The sequence below is a fragment of the Lethenteron reissneri genome, chromosome 9 (assembly GCF_015708825.2).
Source record: "Lethenteron reissneri isolate LAM-NWPU_2019-01 chromosome 9, ASM1570882v1, whole genome shotgun sequence".
Classification (NCBI taxonomy): domain Eukaryota; kingdom Metazoa; phylum Chordata; class Hyperoartia; order Petromyzontiformes; family Petromyzontidae; genus Lethenteron; species Lethenteron reissneri.
In genome coordinates, this window is record NC_083787.1 from 13,206,689 (window position 1) to 13,224,087 (window position 17,399).

At 58.1% G+C, this 17,399-nt stretch overlaps 1 protein-coding gene across 1 annotated transcript in view; it reads left to right on the forward strand.

Moving 5' to 3' along the window:
• Nucleotides 1–1,360: 1,360 nt before the first annotated feature.
• LOC133340300 (1-phosphatidylinositol 4,5-bisphosphate phosphodiesterase gamma-1-like) overlaps nt 1,361–17,399 on the forward strand; it is a 42,844-nt gene continuing 26,805 nt past the window's right edge. The window contains exons 1-13 of the mRNA XM_061548404.1: nt 1,361–1,773; nt 7,630–7,785; nt 9,126–9,219; nt 9,663–9,710; nt 11,077–11,161; nt 12,203–12,286; nt 12,971–13,026; nt 13,881–13,932; nt 14,197–14,298; nt 14,969–15,087; nt 15,408–15,493; nt 15,708–15,828; nt 16,438–16,606. Coding sequence (XP_061404388.1) covers nt 1,596–1,773; nt 7,630–7,785; nt 9,126–9,219; nt 9,663–9,710; nt 11,077–11,161; nt 12,203–12,286; nt 12,971–13,026; nt 13,881–13,932; nt 14,197–14,298; nt 14,969–15,087; nt 15,408–15,493; nt 15,708–15,828; nt 16,438–16,606 — 1,350 coding nt within the window. The 5' untranslated portion in view covers nt 1,361–1,595. The remainder of the gene's footprint in view (nt 1,774–7,629; nt 7,786–9,125; nt 9,220–9,662; nt 9,711–11,076; nt 11,162–12,202; nt 12,287–12,970; nt 13,027–13,880; nt 13,933–14,196; nt 14,299–14,968; nt 15,088–15,407; nt 15,494–15,707; nt 15,829–16,437; nt 16,607–17,399) is intronic.

Here is a 17,399-nt window from a genome sequence, read left to right on the forward strand (position 1 = left end):
AAATCCCCACTCAAACAATGCAACTGCTGTTGGCCATGAAACATCCCTACCCGATGTTGAGCAATTAGCCACAAATTCAATTTAGATTCCAGACAGCAGCAATATTATACCCCCCCCCCCTCCTACTGCGAACGGTTGGCAGCACCCTCCTGGTTTAAAAGTCTTAAAGCTTTGGGAGGTTTTTTCCCTGGGTAAACAAGCGGAATCGTGTTTCGGTACGTGTGTACATGTGTGTACACGTGTGTACGTGTGTGTGCGCGCACATGATGCTGCCACTGGGAAACCTGAAGCAAGGAGATGGGAGCTGCCAGGCGGAGGGTGGGGAGACGCCGCACTCGCCAGAAAGAGAGCTGGCGTCTCCCGTGAGATAACCCGGTCGTGCCGCGCGTTGTCCACCAAGAGGTCCGACGGGCGGCCCTCTGGCCCGCACGTGGCTGCCTGTCGTCCAGCGATGATGCAGAGACAGCGAGGGTTGGTGGGGGGGATCGCCACGCGCGTGTTGTGAGACTCCGCGTGGGGGTCGAGGTGCGGTGCCGTTCCCCGTTTCGCCAGGAGCAGGCGGTACGGCAAGTTGACTCGTCTCCATCTGTTGCCTTCTGTACGAGACGGCGTCGTGCGAGTTTCCTCTGTGCTCTCCTCCCCGGTGTATGGACACGGTTTGGTTGGGAACCATCTGGAAAACAAAAAAACCTTCCATGTGGCAGGACCCTAAAAACGAGTTCCATGACAGAGTGGCTCTACTGAATAAACACACGTGTTTCCCCGCCGTCTGCGACGTCTGTGTCTTGAGCTCGAATTCCCTGGCGCCGCACAGGGGGGGGGCACGGGTTCGCATCCAGGTCTGGGGGCCACTGGCTGTGTTGGCTGAACTCGCCTGCGCGATCGGAATGTGGAATTCACAGCACAGGCTCGTGGCCTAGGAGGTTGGCGGTGCAGGAGTGGATCATGAACGCCTTCTGGTGTGTTCTCTGGGGTTTCGTCTCGAAGCTAAGCAGGTGGTGAGCCTGGCTGGTCAGGTTCTCGGGGTGGGCGAACACCGAAGAACAATTTGGTCAAATATTGCGTAACCAGTGAGAGCGAAAACCGCAAATCGTCGGAACGTTAAACGCGTGTACGCCACGTGACATGTAATTGGCTGTCGGGGTGGTGGAGGGCTTCACAACAGAAATCTATTGCCAAATTATTACGCAGCCCGAACCTCTCGAATCGATTGTGCATTATCACAGGAAGACTCGACGCGACTCCATCTCGGCAGCGATGGGGAGACGCTACCCCCTAGTCGCCTGGGACGCATCCTTACCGCTGATTCCCCCAGGGGGAGGGAGCCGAGGGGGGTGGGGTGAGCTCGGGTCGCCGGGCAGCAGGAAGTGTTCGCATTGCCCCGCAGCGCGTAGCCCGGGGGTGAAGGCGACACGGCGAGCGCGCACGGCTCCAAACCCACCCCGGGGTGGGTGACGCTCATCGCATAGTCTCGGGGCACCCCCTTTGTGTGCGCCCCCGTGTGTCACCAGCACGCAGCCTCCCACCCGAAGCAAAGGAACCGGCGGGGGGGGGTTGCGTTAAGTCGAAGATCCCCGCCGCCACCGCGCACCACGATGTGGCGGCCCCCCCCCAAGCAGCAGAGCGCCAACTCCGTGCTGAGCGAGCTCCGGCTGGGCTCCGTGCTCACGCTGTTCCGCCGCTCCGCCCGGCCCGAGAAGCGGACCCTGCAGGTGGACATGCGGAGCCGCCAGGTGGTGTGGAGCCGCACGGTGGAGCGCGTCGAGGGGAAAGGTGAGTGCGTGGGGGGGGGGGTCTCGGGACACTGCTGGTCGCTCCCCGCCACCTGTATCATCACAACCATCGTCAACTCCACGTGACGCCATCGTGTCTTGGTCGTGCGTACCGCGTTGCGTCTGCCTGCACAGGGAGGGGTTATGGGGGCTGTGTGCAAGGTGTATGCGGTAATTAAACATTGTCACGAAGCAAGACGTGCGGGCAGGGGTGAAGGTGCAAAGGGCTGTGCGTGTCCGCTGCGCTGTGAGGAGGCGTGCGTGAGCCAAGGCTTGGGGTGCGTGTGGAGGTGCGGAGCGGTGGGGCAGCGGTTAGCGCTACTTTGCGCCACAAACCCGGCGAACAGAGTTCGATTCCCGCTCACGGTCAACACCGGTGACAATTATCTCAATCGGTCCTGGGCCTCGCCTAGGTCGACTCAGTAGCCAGTGTGAGGTAGTCGGTACGCGTGTCGATGGCACGTGGGGAATATTTTGAAATCGGGAAATGGTGGGGGGGGGGGCAGGAGGGGGGCACGTGGGTGTCCTCGGGGGATGGGGGGATGGGGGGAGGCCCCCCGCTGGTCCCCAGGCCCCCGTGGGTCTCGGCAGAGTGGTGCTGCTTGCTGCTGGCGGCAGCCACTCGCTCTGGCGTGGGCCCCGTCCGTGAGACGGGAGTGAGGCGGGAGCGGTCTGTCAGGGTGTGCATGAGGAGCCTGACTTCTCGTTTGCTCCACTTTCTCTTCTAGACACGCTCCTCCCTCCCCTGTCTTCCTTATCATTCTCCTAATCTCTCCGCTCCCTCCTCTTCATCCTCCCTCTCCTCCTCCCTCTCCTCCTCCCTGCCTCCCTCTCGTCGCTTCTCCTCTCCGCGGTCCGGAGTTGCGCGGTCTCGGGGGCAGCGAACTCAGCTTGGTTTCGCGGTTCGGCTCGGGGCATAGATTTGGCGGAGAGATTAGGAGAATTGTTAGGCTCGTGGGATAGAGATGGAGGCAAGCGAAGGTTCTAATGGGTTTCAGTTAAACTTAGCGGATAGGGCAGGGCTAGAGGCTAGGTAAGGGCAGGGCTAGAGGCAAGGGCAGGGTTAGAGGCAAGGGCAGGGCTAGAGGATAGGGCAGGGTTAGAGGTAAGGGCAGGGTTAGAGTCAAGGGCAGGGTTGGAGTCAAGGCTAGAGGCAAGGGCAGGGTTGGAGTCAAGGCTAGAGGCAAGGGCAGGGTTGGAGTCAAGGCTAGAGGCAAGGGCAGGGTTGGAGTCAAGGCTAGAGGCAAGGGCAGGGTTAGAGGTAAGGGCAGGGTTAGAGTCAATGGCAGGGTTAGAGGCAAGGGCAGGGTTAGAGGTAAGGGCAGGGTTGGAGGTAAGGGCAGGGTTAGAGTCAAGGGCAGGGTTAGAGTCAAGGGCAGGGTTAGAGTCAAGGGCAGGGCTAGAGTCAAGGGCAGGGCTAGAGTCAAGGGCAGGGTTAGAGGTAAGGGCAGGGTTAGAGTCAAGGGCAGGGTTGGAGGCAAGGGCAGGGTTAGAGTCAAGGGCAGGGTTGGAGGCAAGGGCAGGGTTGGAGGCAAGGGCAGGGTTGGAGTCAAGGGCAGGGTTAGAGGCAAGGGCAGGGTTAGAGGTAAGGGCAGGGTTAGAGTCAAGGGCAGGGTTGGAGGCAAGGGCAGGGTTAGAGTCAAGGGCAGGGTTGGAGGCAAGGGCAGGGTTGGAGGCAAGGGCAGGGTTAGAGTCAAGGGCAGGGTTGGAGGCAAGGGCAGGGTTGGAGGCAAGGGCAGGGTTAGAGTCAAGGGCAGGGTTGGAGGCAAGGGCAGGGTTAGAGTCAAGGGCAGGGTTAGAGGCAAGGGCAGGGTTAGAGTCAAGGGCAGGGTTGGAGGCAAGGGCAGGGTTGGAGGCAAGGGCAGGGTTGGAGTCAAGGCTAGAGGCAAGGGCAGGGTTGGAGGCAAGGCTAGAGGCAATGGCAGGGTTAGAGGTAAGGGCAGGGTTGGAGTCAAGGCTAGAGGCAAGGGCAGGGTTGGAGTCAAGGCTAGAGGCAAGGGCAGGGTTGGAGGCAAGGCTAGAGGCAAGGGCAGGGTTAGAGGTAAGGGCAGGGTTGGAGGCAAGGGCAGGGACAATAATAAGGGGGAATGGTGAAGGATGGGGGAGTGCTTCGATGTTAGGCTTAGGAGGATAGATTTCGGCTAAGGTTCAGAGTTGGTACAAGAATAGTCCTCGTTGCGCTAATGCTATTGCGAGTGACGACTGTGAGGAGGGATCCTGCGAGTGGGTGTGCTGTGGGAGCCAGTTGCTGAGGGTGAACGCTCGCGAGAACTCGCATCCGCGCTCGGGTAAATGGGTGGCCCCCTCCTCCATCCCTCCCTCCCTCCCTCCACGAGCCCAGGGGAAGTGCTGCCCGTACAGATCTCGACCATTTCTGCTTTTTTCTCCAACAAAGGCCCCTGTGTAGCCTTCACAGACTGTTGGGGCAAGTGCTGTTAGCGAGTAGCACATACGAACACACACAAAGACAAAGATCCCCGTGTAGCCTTCACAGACTGTTGGGGCAAGTGCTGTTAGCGAGTAGCACCTACGAACACACACAAAGACAAAGATACCCCGTGTAGCCTTCACAGACTATTGGGGCAAGTGCTGTTAGCGAGTAGCACCTACGAACACACAAAAACAAAGATCCCTCGTATAGCCTTCACAGATTGTTGAGGCAAGTGCTGTTAGAGAGTAGCACCTACGAACACAAAAACAAAGATCCCCGTGTAGCCTTCACAGACTGTTGGGGCAAGTGCTGTTAGCGAGTAGCACCTGTGAAGGCCGGCACGGCACACGAGGCGGGTGAGCGGTCAGCACCACGCCCGGCCGTCTTTGTCTCCCCAAATGATGATGTTTACACGCCTCGCCAGGTGCTAATTTAAGGCGGAGTCGACCTAGGGGTAGGTCCAGGGCCGTTCAGATATTCGTCACTTACACGCACATACGCACATACACACATACACACATACGCACACATACACACACACATATACACACACTCATTTACACATACACACATATACACATATACAAAAACACACAAAGACAAATATCCCCCGTATAGCCTTAAACGACTTGTGTGGCAAGTGCTGTTAGCGAGGGCAGAGGAAGGCCGACAGGGCACACGAGGGGGTGGGTGGCCAGCGCCACGCCCGGCCGCCTTTGTCTCGCTGTGACTTCGGCCGCCGTGCCGTATGTACTTTCGCGCATGCCTGTCGGTGATTTCATGACGACATTTACCACGGCGACGATCGATGACTTCCTGACTTTCAGAACCGCTCGTGGATTTTGAAAAACGATTACCAGCTTACCGGTTATCGTTAAACAGCGCGAATCCGTCAGATCTAATGTTTGGCCGGGACGTTCCCAGAAGGTTCCAGAGAACCCCAACATATTCGTGAATCACGCCGCATGGCCTTAAAACACAAGGTCAAACGTATAATAGGCGACGTTCCAAGAAATGGCCCTTATTGTTGGCACCATAGGCCGTGTTGCAAAGTATCAGACATTCCCTCGGGGTGACTTGGGGGCCGTCCATAAATGACGTCACACACCTAGGGGGGGGGAGGGGGTCAGATATTTGTTACGATGTGTGACGAGGGAGGGGGGTTGAGAAATGTGACGTCACATAAAAATGCGCAACTTTAAATAAATATAAACAATATAATTGTTATAACAACACTAGTTTTGATTAATTTTCATTATTAACTATTTGATTATTTAAATTTACTAAGGTCACCTTTTATTTATTCCATGAAGGAGCATTTTGCTTCTCCATGGGAGAATGGAGAAGCAAACATTTTGTAAAAAATTGTAATAATTGTTATTAAACATTTTTATTTTAATGATTCTACCAGGGCTTTTCATTCTGTGGAATAAATATATGATTGTTATCATTATACTCTACATTTTGCTTAGTTATACTACAAAGTTTCAAGTATTTTTTATAATTACTTTAAATATTTTATAATTATAAGATAATTTCAATATAATATTCTGAACATCTGCAGTTTTAGTTAGACGTTGAATATTTTCAAGTGAATTTTATGCTAAATTTCAGCTTTCAAACGCCTCCTTTTAAATACATGTTTTCTCCTACAACACCAGAGTGCAGCGCCACATTAAATACGCACTACAATGACAATAGTTTAAAGTGATTTGAAGCATGTTTTATTTTCTAAATGGAAATATGGTTTTGGGGGTGGGGGCAGAGCTTTGTGACGTCATATTTGACGGTGGTCTGACTTTTTGTGACGCCGTGTGACGAGGGGGGGGGGGTAGGGGTAAAAAATCGGCCAATATCGCGTGGCGTCAATTATGGACGGCCCCTTGTGAGCTCTCACCTTTGGTCCCGAGAGAGGAGATCGGTGCTTGTGGGAGGCACGTAGAGATTGGAGGTGGGGGGCGGGGCACGGGGGGGGGGGGGTAAAGTTCGCGAGGGTGAAAGACCTCACGGCCAAAGGGGGCAATTCCCACGGCAGTGATTTGCGCTCTTCTGGAAAAGGCCTGGGTCATAAAATGACCAAATCAGTGTTGTATCTCCGCATCCAAAAACGGACTCCCAGAGGGCCCACGTGTTTGGAAGGCGGAGCGCCCTTGCCGATACATCCGGGAGTATTTGTCTCAGTGAGCCTGACCCTGTTGATGCGACCCAGAATGTGGAGACCGGGCCGCAGGGTTTCCGTGCCTGAACAAATGCCGCCTTTGTTAAATACAGGTCTGGAAGGCCCCGACAGACCGATTGGAAGCAGCAGACTGGGTCTCGGTGTTAGTTGTCCCGAGCGACAGCCCGAGCTGCGCACCGAGCCGTCCACTCGTGGGCGGCTCGGCGCGAGGAGAGCAGAAGCGGACAGAGACGTGGAGGTTCGAGTCCTGACCCAGGCGGGCGGAGGGGGGGGGGGTTGGTGGGCCCTGCGGTTCCTCGAGCGCCCACGTACTGTGCCCTTGACCACTCGCGGACAACCAGCCGGCGTCTACAGTTTGGTGAATGTTGCACTCTGACCGCAGAGTGTGAGAACGCGCCACGCTGCCAATGGACCAGGGTACAACTGCGCCTCGCAGTTGTACCCTGGTCCACTCTGACCGCAGAGTGTGGACCATGGCACAACTACGCCTCGCAGTTGGCCAGCGCTGGTGCGATTTGGCTGACGAGACGCTGCGAGTCGAACCCGGTGCAGAGTTTGCCTGCTTTGAAGCAATGCTGCTCAAATGACACGTCCCTCCCAGAACGTGGCGCGGCTGATGCGATGGTTCAATGTTACTGTGCCATTCAATTGAGGAACTACTGTGCGGTGTTATCTTGGTGTGCTCTGGGAGCGCTTTGTTGTTGTTGTTGTTTCTGCCTTGCCCAAGCTTGGTCAATCGGACTTATACTAAACATGTTACTTGTAATGTATTTCTAATTAATTGCTCGCTCACCTTTTTCCCAATGTTGCACTCCTACTGTGCTGCTCGTATTGCTCGCTGTTGTTACTCGCTGACCCGCCCCAGACTGAACATCTCTGAATAACAAAGAGCTTCACAGCTCATCGGATTCCTCCTGCAGTCTAAGTAAACATTCTGATCCTGACCACGTGTAACACAAATTATCTTTTTTATTTTTGCGTGTGAAAGGGCAGATATTGGAGCGGCAGATGTGGGGGGTGGTGGTGGAGGGGGACAGATGTGGGGGAGTGATGGTGGTGGGTGGGGGACAGATGTGGGTGGTGGTGTTGCTGTCTGTGTACTCCGCGACTCGGGGTGCTCCCGGTTGGGGGCTGCGTGCTCCCGGTTGGGGGCTGCGTGCTCCCGGTTGGGGGCTGCGTGCTCCGTGGGAGTCGCGCCCCCCCCCCCCCCCCCCCCCACGTTCACCGCTCCCTCTCTTGCTCGGCAGTCGACATCCGCGAGATCAAGGAGATCCGCAATGGGAAACAGTCGCGGGACTTCGAGCGCTGCGGAGACGACATCGACGACTCGCTGTGCCTCGTCATCTTCTACGGCAGCGAGTTCCGCCTCAAGACGCTCAGCCTCGCCAGCCAGCAGGGAGGCAGTGAGTGCAGCTCGGCACCCGCAGCAGTCACAACTCAGCGTGCAGCAGTCAGAACTCAGTGTGCAGCAGTCAGAACTCAGTGTGCAGCAGTCAGAACTCAGTGTGCAGCAGTCAGAACTCAGTGTGCAGCAGCAGAGCACAGTGTGCAGCAGTCACAACTCAGCACGCAGCAGTCAGAACTCAGCATGCAGCAGTCAGAACTCAGCGTGCAGCAGTCAGAACTCAGAGTGCAGCAGTCAGAACTCAGCGTGCAGAAGTCACAACTCAGTGTGCAGCAGTCAGAACTCAGTGTGCAGCAGTCAGAGCACAGCGTGCAGCAGTCACAACTCAGCACGCAGCAGTCAGAACTCAGCATGCAGCAGTCAGAACTCAGCGTGCAGCAGTCAGAACTCAGTGTGCAGCAGTCAGAACTCGGCGTGCAGAAGTCACAACTCAGTGTGTAGCAGTCAGAACTCAGAGTGCAGCAGTCAGAACTCAGCACGCAGCAGTCAGAACTCAGCACGCAGCAGTCAGAACTCAGCGTGCAGCAGTCAGAACTCAGTGTGTAGCAGTCAGGACTCAGCGTGCAGCAGTCAGAGCACAGTGTGCAGCAGTCAGAACTCAGCGTGCAGCAGTCAGAACTCAGTGTGCAGCAGTCAGAACTCGGCGTGCAGCAGTCAGAACTCGGCGTGCAGCAGTCAGAGCTCAGCGTGCAGCAGTCAGAACTCAGAGTGCAGCAGTCAGAACTCAGTGTGCAGCAGTCAGAGCTCAGCGTGCAGCAATCACAACTCAGTGTGCAGCAGTCACAACTCAGCGTGCAGCAGTCAGAGCTCAGTGTGCAGCAGTCACAACTCAGCGTGCAGCAGTCACAACTCAGTGTGCAGCAGTCACAACTCAGTGTGCAGCAGTCAGAGCTCAGCGTGCAGCAATCACAACTCAGCGTGCAGCAGTCACAACTCAGCGTGCAGCAGTCAGAACTCAGTGTGCAGCAGTCAGAGCACAGCGTGCAGCAGTCACAACTCAGCGTGCAGCAGTCAGAACTCAGCGTGCAGCAGTCAGAACTTGGTGTGCAGCAGTCAGAGCACAGCGTGCAGCAGTCAGAACTCAGGGTGCAGCAGTCAGAACTCAGTGTGCAGCAGTCACAACTCAGCGTGCAGCAGTCACAACTCAGCGTGCAGCAGTCAGAGCTCAGTGTGCAGCAGTCAGAGCTCATTGTGCAGCAGTCAGACTACGGCACCCAGAACACTCAGCACCCAGCGCAGGGTACATCCAAGGAGAGCGGAAGGATTTGTGTGCTTGAGAACATCCACTGGAGGTTGCGTCACTGATGTGCCCCCCCTCTCCTCCCCTCATCCCCACAGCCGTGGATAGGAAAGAGGTGAACAAGTGGATGAACGGCCTCAAGTTCCTCATGGAAGACTGTGCCAAGGCCCCAACGTCCATCCAGACTGAGTGGTGATTACCCCCCTCTATAACCTCCCATATTTCACCCCCCACACAGATGGACCCAACTTTGCCATGTGGTTGTGATCGTTGGGCCGACGTTCCGTGTCCAGCGGGCAGCAATAACGACCTGAGAGTTGGCGCACCTGCTGGGCCGCGAGGCTCCTCGTGGCTCCTTGGTTGACCCTCCTGTGCACCAGGGCTTCTGCGCCAGATAACCTCATGGTCGGAGGAGAGAGGAGGGAGATGAGGGGGGGAGATCGGGTGACGCAGCCTCGTGGCCTTCTGCCTGTACGAGAGCGGCCACCGCGCGTCAAGGCGCCGAGAGAGGAATGGGGCTTCACATGCCGCTCCGTTCCCTCGAAAGCTTCACTCACTGTGCCCCCCCCCACCCCCCTTCTCCAACCTGCCCGCCCCCGCCCGCCCACTCCCCTCACTCCCCCCTCCACCCCCAGGTGGCTGCAGAAACAGTTCATCCCCCTGCAGAAGCCAAGCACCAAGTGGTAACGCGGCGGCCTCCGCACAGCCGCGGTTCACGAATTGCGCACCCCCCCCCCCCCCCCCATGGCAACACAGCCCCCAGCGCCGTCGCTCGCCGTTGACCAGTCCGAGCTCAACCTCGAGGGAGGGGAGGTGGCGAGGGGGGGCTCAGGTGTGAGCGGGGCACGGCGCCGCTGAGATCCTGGCACTGGATCCAGGTTCCGGCCGCCCGCGATTAAACCGGATTCTCAGGTCGAGCGAGGCGATGGGGGTCGAGCCGGTCACCGACGATTTCACGACAACAACAACAAAACAATCAATCGGTTTGCGTGTCGTACGATGGGCATCACTCTCTGTAGCAAGATGGTAGGAAACCACTAGCCCGTACTGCGTGAAGCACATGTCAGAAACAGAATCAGAATATTTATTGACACTGGGGGAATCTGATGAGCGATAAAGATGTGTTTTCACCGATGACCAGTAGGGGCAGGTCAGCGGAAGAGATCTCAGAGGTAGCTCCGTGATGTGAACTTCCGTGGGCTGTTCTCCAACACGACGGGTGGCACCCTCTCTGATTCCCCCCGTCACATTTGTCGGAGATTTACAACGGCGACAAAAGTCAGGAATGGGAATGTCGGTGTCCAAGGCATGCGCTGTCCGTCCCTCTGTGAGGGCCTTGTCCCACCCCCACCCCGCCCTTGCCTCCTGGAGCCAGGCAGCCTCCCTGGCCGGGCTGCTCACCGCTGACAGAGCGGCGCAACTTCCCCGTTTTTGGGCTTTCGACTCCGCGGCTCTTCCACAAATAGACGCGAGACCGCCACCGTCGCTAAACGCAGCGCGCAGCGACGGTGGAGGGAGGGGGTGGGTCGCTCATCGATCGGCGGAGGCACGTGTTTACGTGTCACAACCGTGGTAGGAGATATACTGGCCGTGGTGTACCGGGTGAAAAAAAAATGTTTGTGGACATCTGTGAGATTGCTGGACATCTGTGAGAAAAAGAGCTTCAAAGCTCATCGGATTTTTCCAGGACAGATAAAGATTCTGATTACGAGTTTCTGCTGGGGGAGTTATCATCTGGTTGGCTCGTGGGTTCGGGTCAGAGCCGGGCTGAGTACTCGTGGCTGGTTGCTTACGTGGTTCGGAGTCGGGCTCGTACACGTGGCCAGTTAAAGGGCCAGTGGGCAGGCTAGCCCTGGAAGCTGATTGGCTCGTCGCTGGCTTGTCGGCTAGGGGAAGGGCGAGCATCTGGCTCGCTCGGGGAGTCCACCCCCACCCTGGCTACCTCCCCTGCGCGCTGCCCAGTTTGGCTCCTGCCTGCTGTGTCCCATTTTCATTTGCGGCGTTGCTGAGTGCCCCCCCCCCCTCTGCCCTCCCCCGCCCCGGCTGCAGCATCACAGAGAAGGAGCTCAAGATGATGCTGTCCCAGTTGAACTACAAAGCAACGAACCCCAAGGTGCTCAAAGATCGGATCAGGGTGAGAGAGGGTGCGGAGGGCGGCTGACCCCTGATGGAAGAGTCTCGATCCCTGCTCTCGACCCCCCCCCCCCCCCCAATGACCCCCCCCCCCCTATTTAAGGTGGGGCTACCCCAGACGCATCTACCCGGACCTCCACACACGGCGCGCGGAGCGGTGGATCGATCCGCCCACTGAAAGGGACGCGCGCGGACGACCGTTTACGATTTGTGCCGGTTACGTGCAGATCGTACTCAAATGAACACGGTGTCGCTTGGCTCAGAGAGCAGAGCGAGAGAAAACAACTCGTGCCAGCGAGAGACGGCGGGATGTTCGTCCCCCCCCCCCCACCGGTTCCACTCCGAGTCTCGCGGAGATTTACGCGGAGGCTCTGCACGAGCGTTGTGCCTTCCCCACCACGTTCAGTTACCACCTGCTTCTGTGTTGTTGTTGTTGTTGTTTCATTATTCCCGGGACCGTGAGCTTGCCCGAGTATGCGGCTGCCGTCCTGGGGAATCTGCTCGGGTTCCCGGGACGTCAGTTCCCCGGGCCTTTGTCAGTTGCGGGGTAACCCAGATGAGAGTAACGCTCGTGATGATTCACAACGTAGTTCTCTGCTCTTTTGCTATTGTCAGATATTCTTCCTCCGATGTTGTTGTCCCGGGTTTTCTTTTTTTTTTGCTCAAAGGTGGCAACCCTACCACCACAGTGAAATAATTGGGTCAATGGGTTGTGTGAGTGTGAGTGGGTGAGTGAGTGAGTGGGTGAGTGAGTGGGTGAGTGAGTGAGTGGGAGGGTGAGTGGTTGAGTGAGTGGGTGAGTGAGTGGGTGTGTGGGTTAGTGTGTGGATGAGTGAGTGAGTTAGAGTGTGGGTGGGTGAGTGAGTGAGTGAGTGGGTGAGTGAGTGGATGAGTGAGTGAGTGGGTGAGTGAGTGAGTGGGTGAGTGCTTGTTGTGACCCTGTCGTGTGGTGGTTGAACGCGGCGTCGAAGCGAGGGAACGGGCGGTCTGTGTACTGCCTGACAGACGCTCGCTGCTGTCCCCCTGTACGTGCCGCGTCCAGGCCGTGGAGACCAAGGACGGGACGATTTCGTTCGAGAAGTTCTCCCAGTTCTACGTCAACCTCCTGTTCGACGAGCAGAAGTCGGTGCGTCGGCATCACGGCCTCGCAGCCCACGGGCGTCGAGACGGCCAACGCCAAATCCCACAGTGACCTCGCACGGGCATTGAGCCCTTGGCTATAGCCGCAATTATATCGATCCCAGAGGCCACGATGGCAAGGATTTGAATTCCTGACCCTTCCGATTGCGAGTCGCCCTCTCCGAGCAGACGGGCCGGTCTGCGTTTGTGTGCACACCGACACTTGTACATGTTGATGCATGTGTCTTTACGATATCTGTTGAAGTAGCTGTGTGTGCATTGCAGTGCAGTGGGGAGCGGCAGTGTAGTGGTTAGCACACTGTGCTACGACCAATACTAGTGGCGAATATCTGAACTGGTGCTGGGCCTCCCCTAGGTCGACTCCATCTTAAACGAGTACCTGGTGCGGTGTGTTAAACTTCAGCATTGGTGATACCAATACGTCCGAGTCTGCCGAGCCGGCCTTGACAGGTTGACACGCTAACAGCACTTGCCCCAACAGTCTGTTAAAGGCCACACGGGGGATCTTTGTATTTCGGGGTTTTACATGATCTCTTTGTACGAGATATCTCACGTGACATCTTCGTGCTAACGACGGTGATGTCACCGGGTGCCACGCGATGCCACGGCGTGCGTGGCGCCCGCCCTCTGACCTCTGCGGTGCCCGCACCTCTTCTCCGTTCCACTCCAGATCTTGCCGCAGATCACGGACCGCAGCGACCAGCCCACGGTGTCGTTCGTGCTCCGGTAACGACCCCGCGGTCCCCACCCCCCCACCCCACCACGGCCGAGTGAACTGCAGAGCGCTCTCCTGCTAGCACGAACCGTCGAAGCCGTTGGCGCCCTTCGCCTGTTTACAAGCCCCCAAGCCAAGTGGCCTAAAATTCCGCATTCCTATGGCTGGGACGAGTCATCACGTAGGACAACCACCGTTGACTTCCCGTCAGAGTGGTGTTCGTTTTATCGACCTCCGGAAGGATGAGTCGCCCCCCCCCCCGCCCACTTCCAACCAGAATTTGAACTCGCGACCTTCTGATTGCGAGCTGCTCATCTGCAGCTGAGCCACCAGGCCAGACGAGTGAGTGCTGGAGGAGAGCGAGCCACAGTGGGCGATGATTTCCCCGCAGCTCGACTCGTCGTGACAAACGGCGACCGCCGCCTCCGGGGTTCTCACGAAATTGGCTCCTGGCTTCGAACATCTTCCACCTCCACTGCCTCAACCTCTTCCCACTGTTCGCTGTCCCCTCTCCACCTCCTCTGCTCCACCCCTCCCTGCACCTCTCCACGCGCTGCCTCCCATCACCTCCTTGCGAGCGTCGCCTCGTGCCTCCAGGTTGGAGCAGGTTTAAAAACCGGAGCCACGAGCCGCCTCCTCACTCCGCCTCGTCCCCCCTCCTCGTCCCCCCTCCTCCTCCTCCCCTCCCCTCCTCCCCCCTCCTCGTCCCCCCTCCTCGTCCTCCGCCATCGCACGCCGCGGTGCTGCCGCGTGGCCGTGAGCGGCCGGGCGAGTGCGGCGATGGCGGCACGGGGCCGGGGGTCTGATTCCGTCGCCCCCTCCCTCCCTCCCTCCCTCCCTCCCTCTCTCTCTCTCGCCCGCACAGGGACACCATCACCATCATGGACTTCCAGCGGTTCCTCTTGTTCGACCAGAAGGTGAGTCGGCCTCCGCCCCGGGCCCTCGCTTCTACGCACACGACGACGAACACAACGGACGCGGCCGTAGCGCTTAAGACTGCAAGGCGACGTTTTTGGCGGGCGAGCCCCTTCGCCTGGGACTCGCGCAGAGCGACCTTCGGCGGCCTCGTTCGCCCCTTGTGATGCGATTCCACGGTTCCACGATTCCACTCCCTCGCTCCATTGGCCCTGACGCCGCTGACGCCGCTGCCGCCGCTGCCGCCGCTGCCGCGACCGCTGCAGGAGGCGTGGGCGGCCGACCTGCAGCGAGTGCGGAACTTCATGAACAAGGTGCTGCCGGACCCCAAGCGCAGCCAGGACGGGGCCTACTTCAAACCCCACGAGGTGCCCCCTCCCCTCGCCCCCTACTCCGTCCCCTCCTCTCCCTCCAGGTCATTGAGTGAAATCTCCTGACTGTGTCACTTCCTCCGTGGGGCACCCTCCCACTGAATCGCTGAGCTATGTGGCCACCTCTTTACGGTGTCATCGAGTCACTGAGGGACCTCTTCACCGTGTCACCTTCTCGCTATGTCATCGGCTCACTGGGCCATCCGCTTATTCATTGACCCATCATTTTTGTGACCTCATTGCACCATCTCCCCCTTGAGCTACCCCCTCACTCGGTTACCTCTTTAGTCACCTCATTACTTGATCCTCTTATCGTTGGGTCGCCTCACCTCCTTATGGGTCACCTTCTGACGCGGTGACATCCTCAGTGCACCTCATCCTCCGACGGTGATGCGAGCGAGTGGAGGGGCGATCGAGTGGGGGAGTGGTTAGCTGTTTTCGTGAGCAAGTGCCAATGTCGCTGTGTGGCTGTGTCAGTCATGGCACGAGTGAGCGACGGTGTCGGTGACACGCTGTGTCACTCTGTGGCGGTGTGAGTGGAGTGACACAGTGAATGACACTTGAGTGACACTGTGAGTGGCACTGTGACACTGTGAGTGGCACTGTGAGTGGAACTGCGAGTGACGCTGTGTCACTGCGAGGTGTACGCCGTGTGTCGCGCGCGCAGTTCCTGGACTTCCTCTTCTCATGGGAGAACAGCGTGTGGGACCAGCAGTTGGAGCAGCTCCACCCCGAGGACCTCAACAACCCCCTCTCTCACTACTTCATCTCCTCCTCACACAACACGTCCGTGCGCCACGCTCACCACGCACCGCCACACTCACCCGCCGACTCTCGCCACGCACCGCCACGCTCACCGCCACGCACCGCCACGCTCACCGCCACGCTCACCGCCATGCTCACCGCCACGCTCACCGCCATGCTCACCGCCACGCTCACCGCCATGCTCACCGCCATGCTCACCGCCACGCTCACCGCCACGCTCACCGCCACGCTCACCGCCATGCTCACCGCCACGCTCACCGCCATGCTCACCGCCACGCTCACCGCCATGCTCTCTCCTCTTGCCCGGGTTTGGCCCTCTGCCCGCCGCGGGCTCTGTGCAGGTACCTGACGGGGGACCAGATCTCCAGCGAGTCGTCCACGGAGGCGTACGCACGCTGCCTGCGCATGGGATGCCGCTGCATCGAGCGTGAGTGCCTCGCCCGGCGGGGAGCGACGCCGCTCTGCGTCCGTACGCTCGCTCGGTGGGGAGCGGTGGCGCAGCAGTCGGCGAGCCGCGCCGCCGACCCGGCGGAGACCCGTGTTTCCACGCCGGCTTTCATAGGCGACCCGCAAACGGCACTTGCCCTCACAAAGTATGTGGGCTACGCGGCGGGGGGGTACTTTTTTCTTTGTTTTCGCAGTGGACTGCTGGGATGGGCCGGACAACATGCCCATCATCTACCACGGGCACACGCTCACCACCAAGATCGGCTTCTCGGATGTCGTGTTCACCATCAAGCAGCATGCCTTCACCACCTCCGAGTGCGTCTCCGTGCCGGGCCCCCTCGCACACTCTCACGACCTCTCGTGACCTCTGAATCCCACAGATCCTCTCGCTCTGATGACCTCTCACCCCCACAGGACTTCTCACTCTCTCGTGACCTCTCCCTCGATTGGCCTCTCAGCCCCGCAATACTCTAACGACCTCTGGTAGCTTCTGACCCCCACGTGACCTCTAACTCTAATGACCTCTCACCCCCCACGCGACCTGATGGTGATGCTGTCCGTCCTGATTCTGGTAGCGATGAGGATCTACGAAGTGGCTTATCGTGTCTTGGTGTGATCAGGGGCTGTTTTTGTTGTTATTTTGCTGTTCCCCAAGATTGCATTTGGTATTGACAAATCTGAAGGTATTGATGTACTTCTATACTTTATATTTATTTGCATCTATATTGAGTGACTTTCTGACTTACCTATACTTTTTGACCCGTGAAAAAGAAATTCACAGATCTCAATTTTTAGCTCTGATCACCACTGACATTGGCGCCCCGCGCACTCCCCCACTCGCCCCCCCCTTCCCGCTCTCTCCCCCTGCTCTCCCCCTGCTCTCCCCCCGCTCTCCCCCCGCTTTCCCTCGGCTCTCTCCCGCAGATTCCCGCTCATCCTGTCCATCGAGCAGCACTGCAGCTTGGCCCAGCAGCAGGTGATGGCCGACATCTTCCGCAAGGTGTTTGGGGACATGCTGCTGACACGGCCGCTGGAGACGCACGGCGACGAGCTGCCCTCGCCCAGCCAGCTCAAGGGCAAGATCATCATCAAGGTACCGCTGCCACCACCACCACTACCACCAACAACAACGACAACAACGGCAGCTGCTGCTGCTGCTGTGATAACGTCGCAGATATCGCAGCGCGTGTTACCGCAGCGTGTGTTACCGCAGCGCGTGTTGTAACGCAGCGCATGTTATAACGCAGCGTGTGTTACCGCAGCGCATGTTACTGCAGCGTGTGTTACTGCAGCGTGTGTTACTGCAGCACGTGTTACTGCAGCGTGTGTTACTGCAGCGTGTGTTACCGCAGCGCGTGTTGTAACGCAGCGCATGTTACTGCAGCGTGTGTTACCGCAGCGTGTGTTGTAACGCAGCGCGTGTTACTGCAGCGCGTGTTACTGCAGCGCATGTTGTAACGCAGCGTGTGTTACCGCAGCGCGTGTGTTACCGCAGCGCGTGTTACCGCAGCGCGTGTTACTGCAGCGCGTGTTGTAACGCAGCGTGTGTTACTGCAGCGCGTGTTACTGCAGCGCATGTTGTAACGCAGCGTGTGTTACCGCAGCGCGTGTTGTAACGCAGCGTGTGTTACCGCAGCGCGTGTTACTGCAGCGCGTGTTGTAACGCAGCGCGTGTTACCGCAGCGCGTGTTACTGCAGCGCGTGTTGTAACGCAGCGTGTGTTACTGCAGCGCGTGTTGTAACGCAGCGCGTGTTACTGCAGCGTGTGTTACCGCAGCGCGTGTTGTAACGCAGCGCGTGTTACCGCAGCGCGTGTTACTGCAGCGCATGTTGTAACGCAGCGCGTGTTACCGCAGCGCGTGTTACTGCAGCGCGTGTTGTAACGC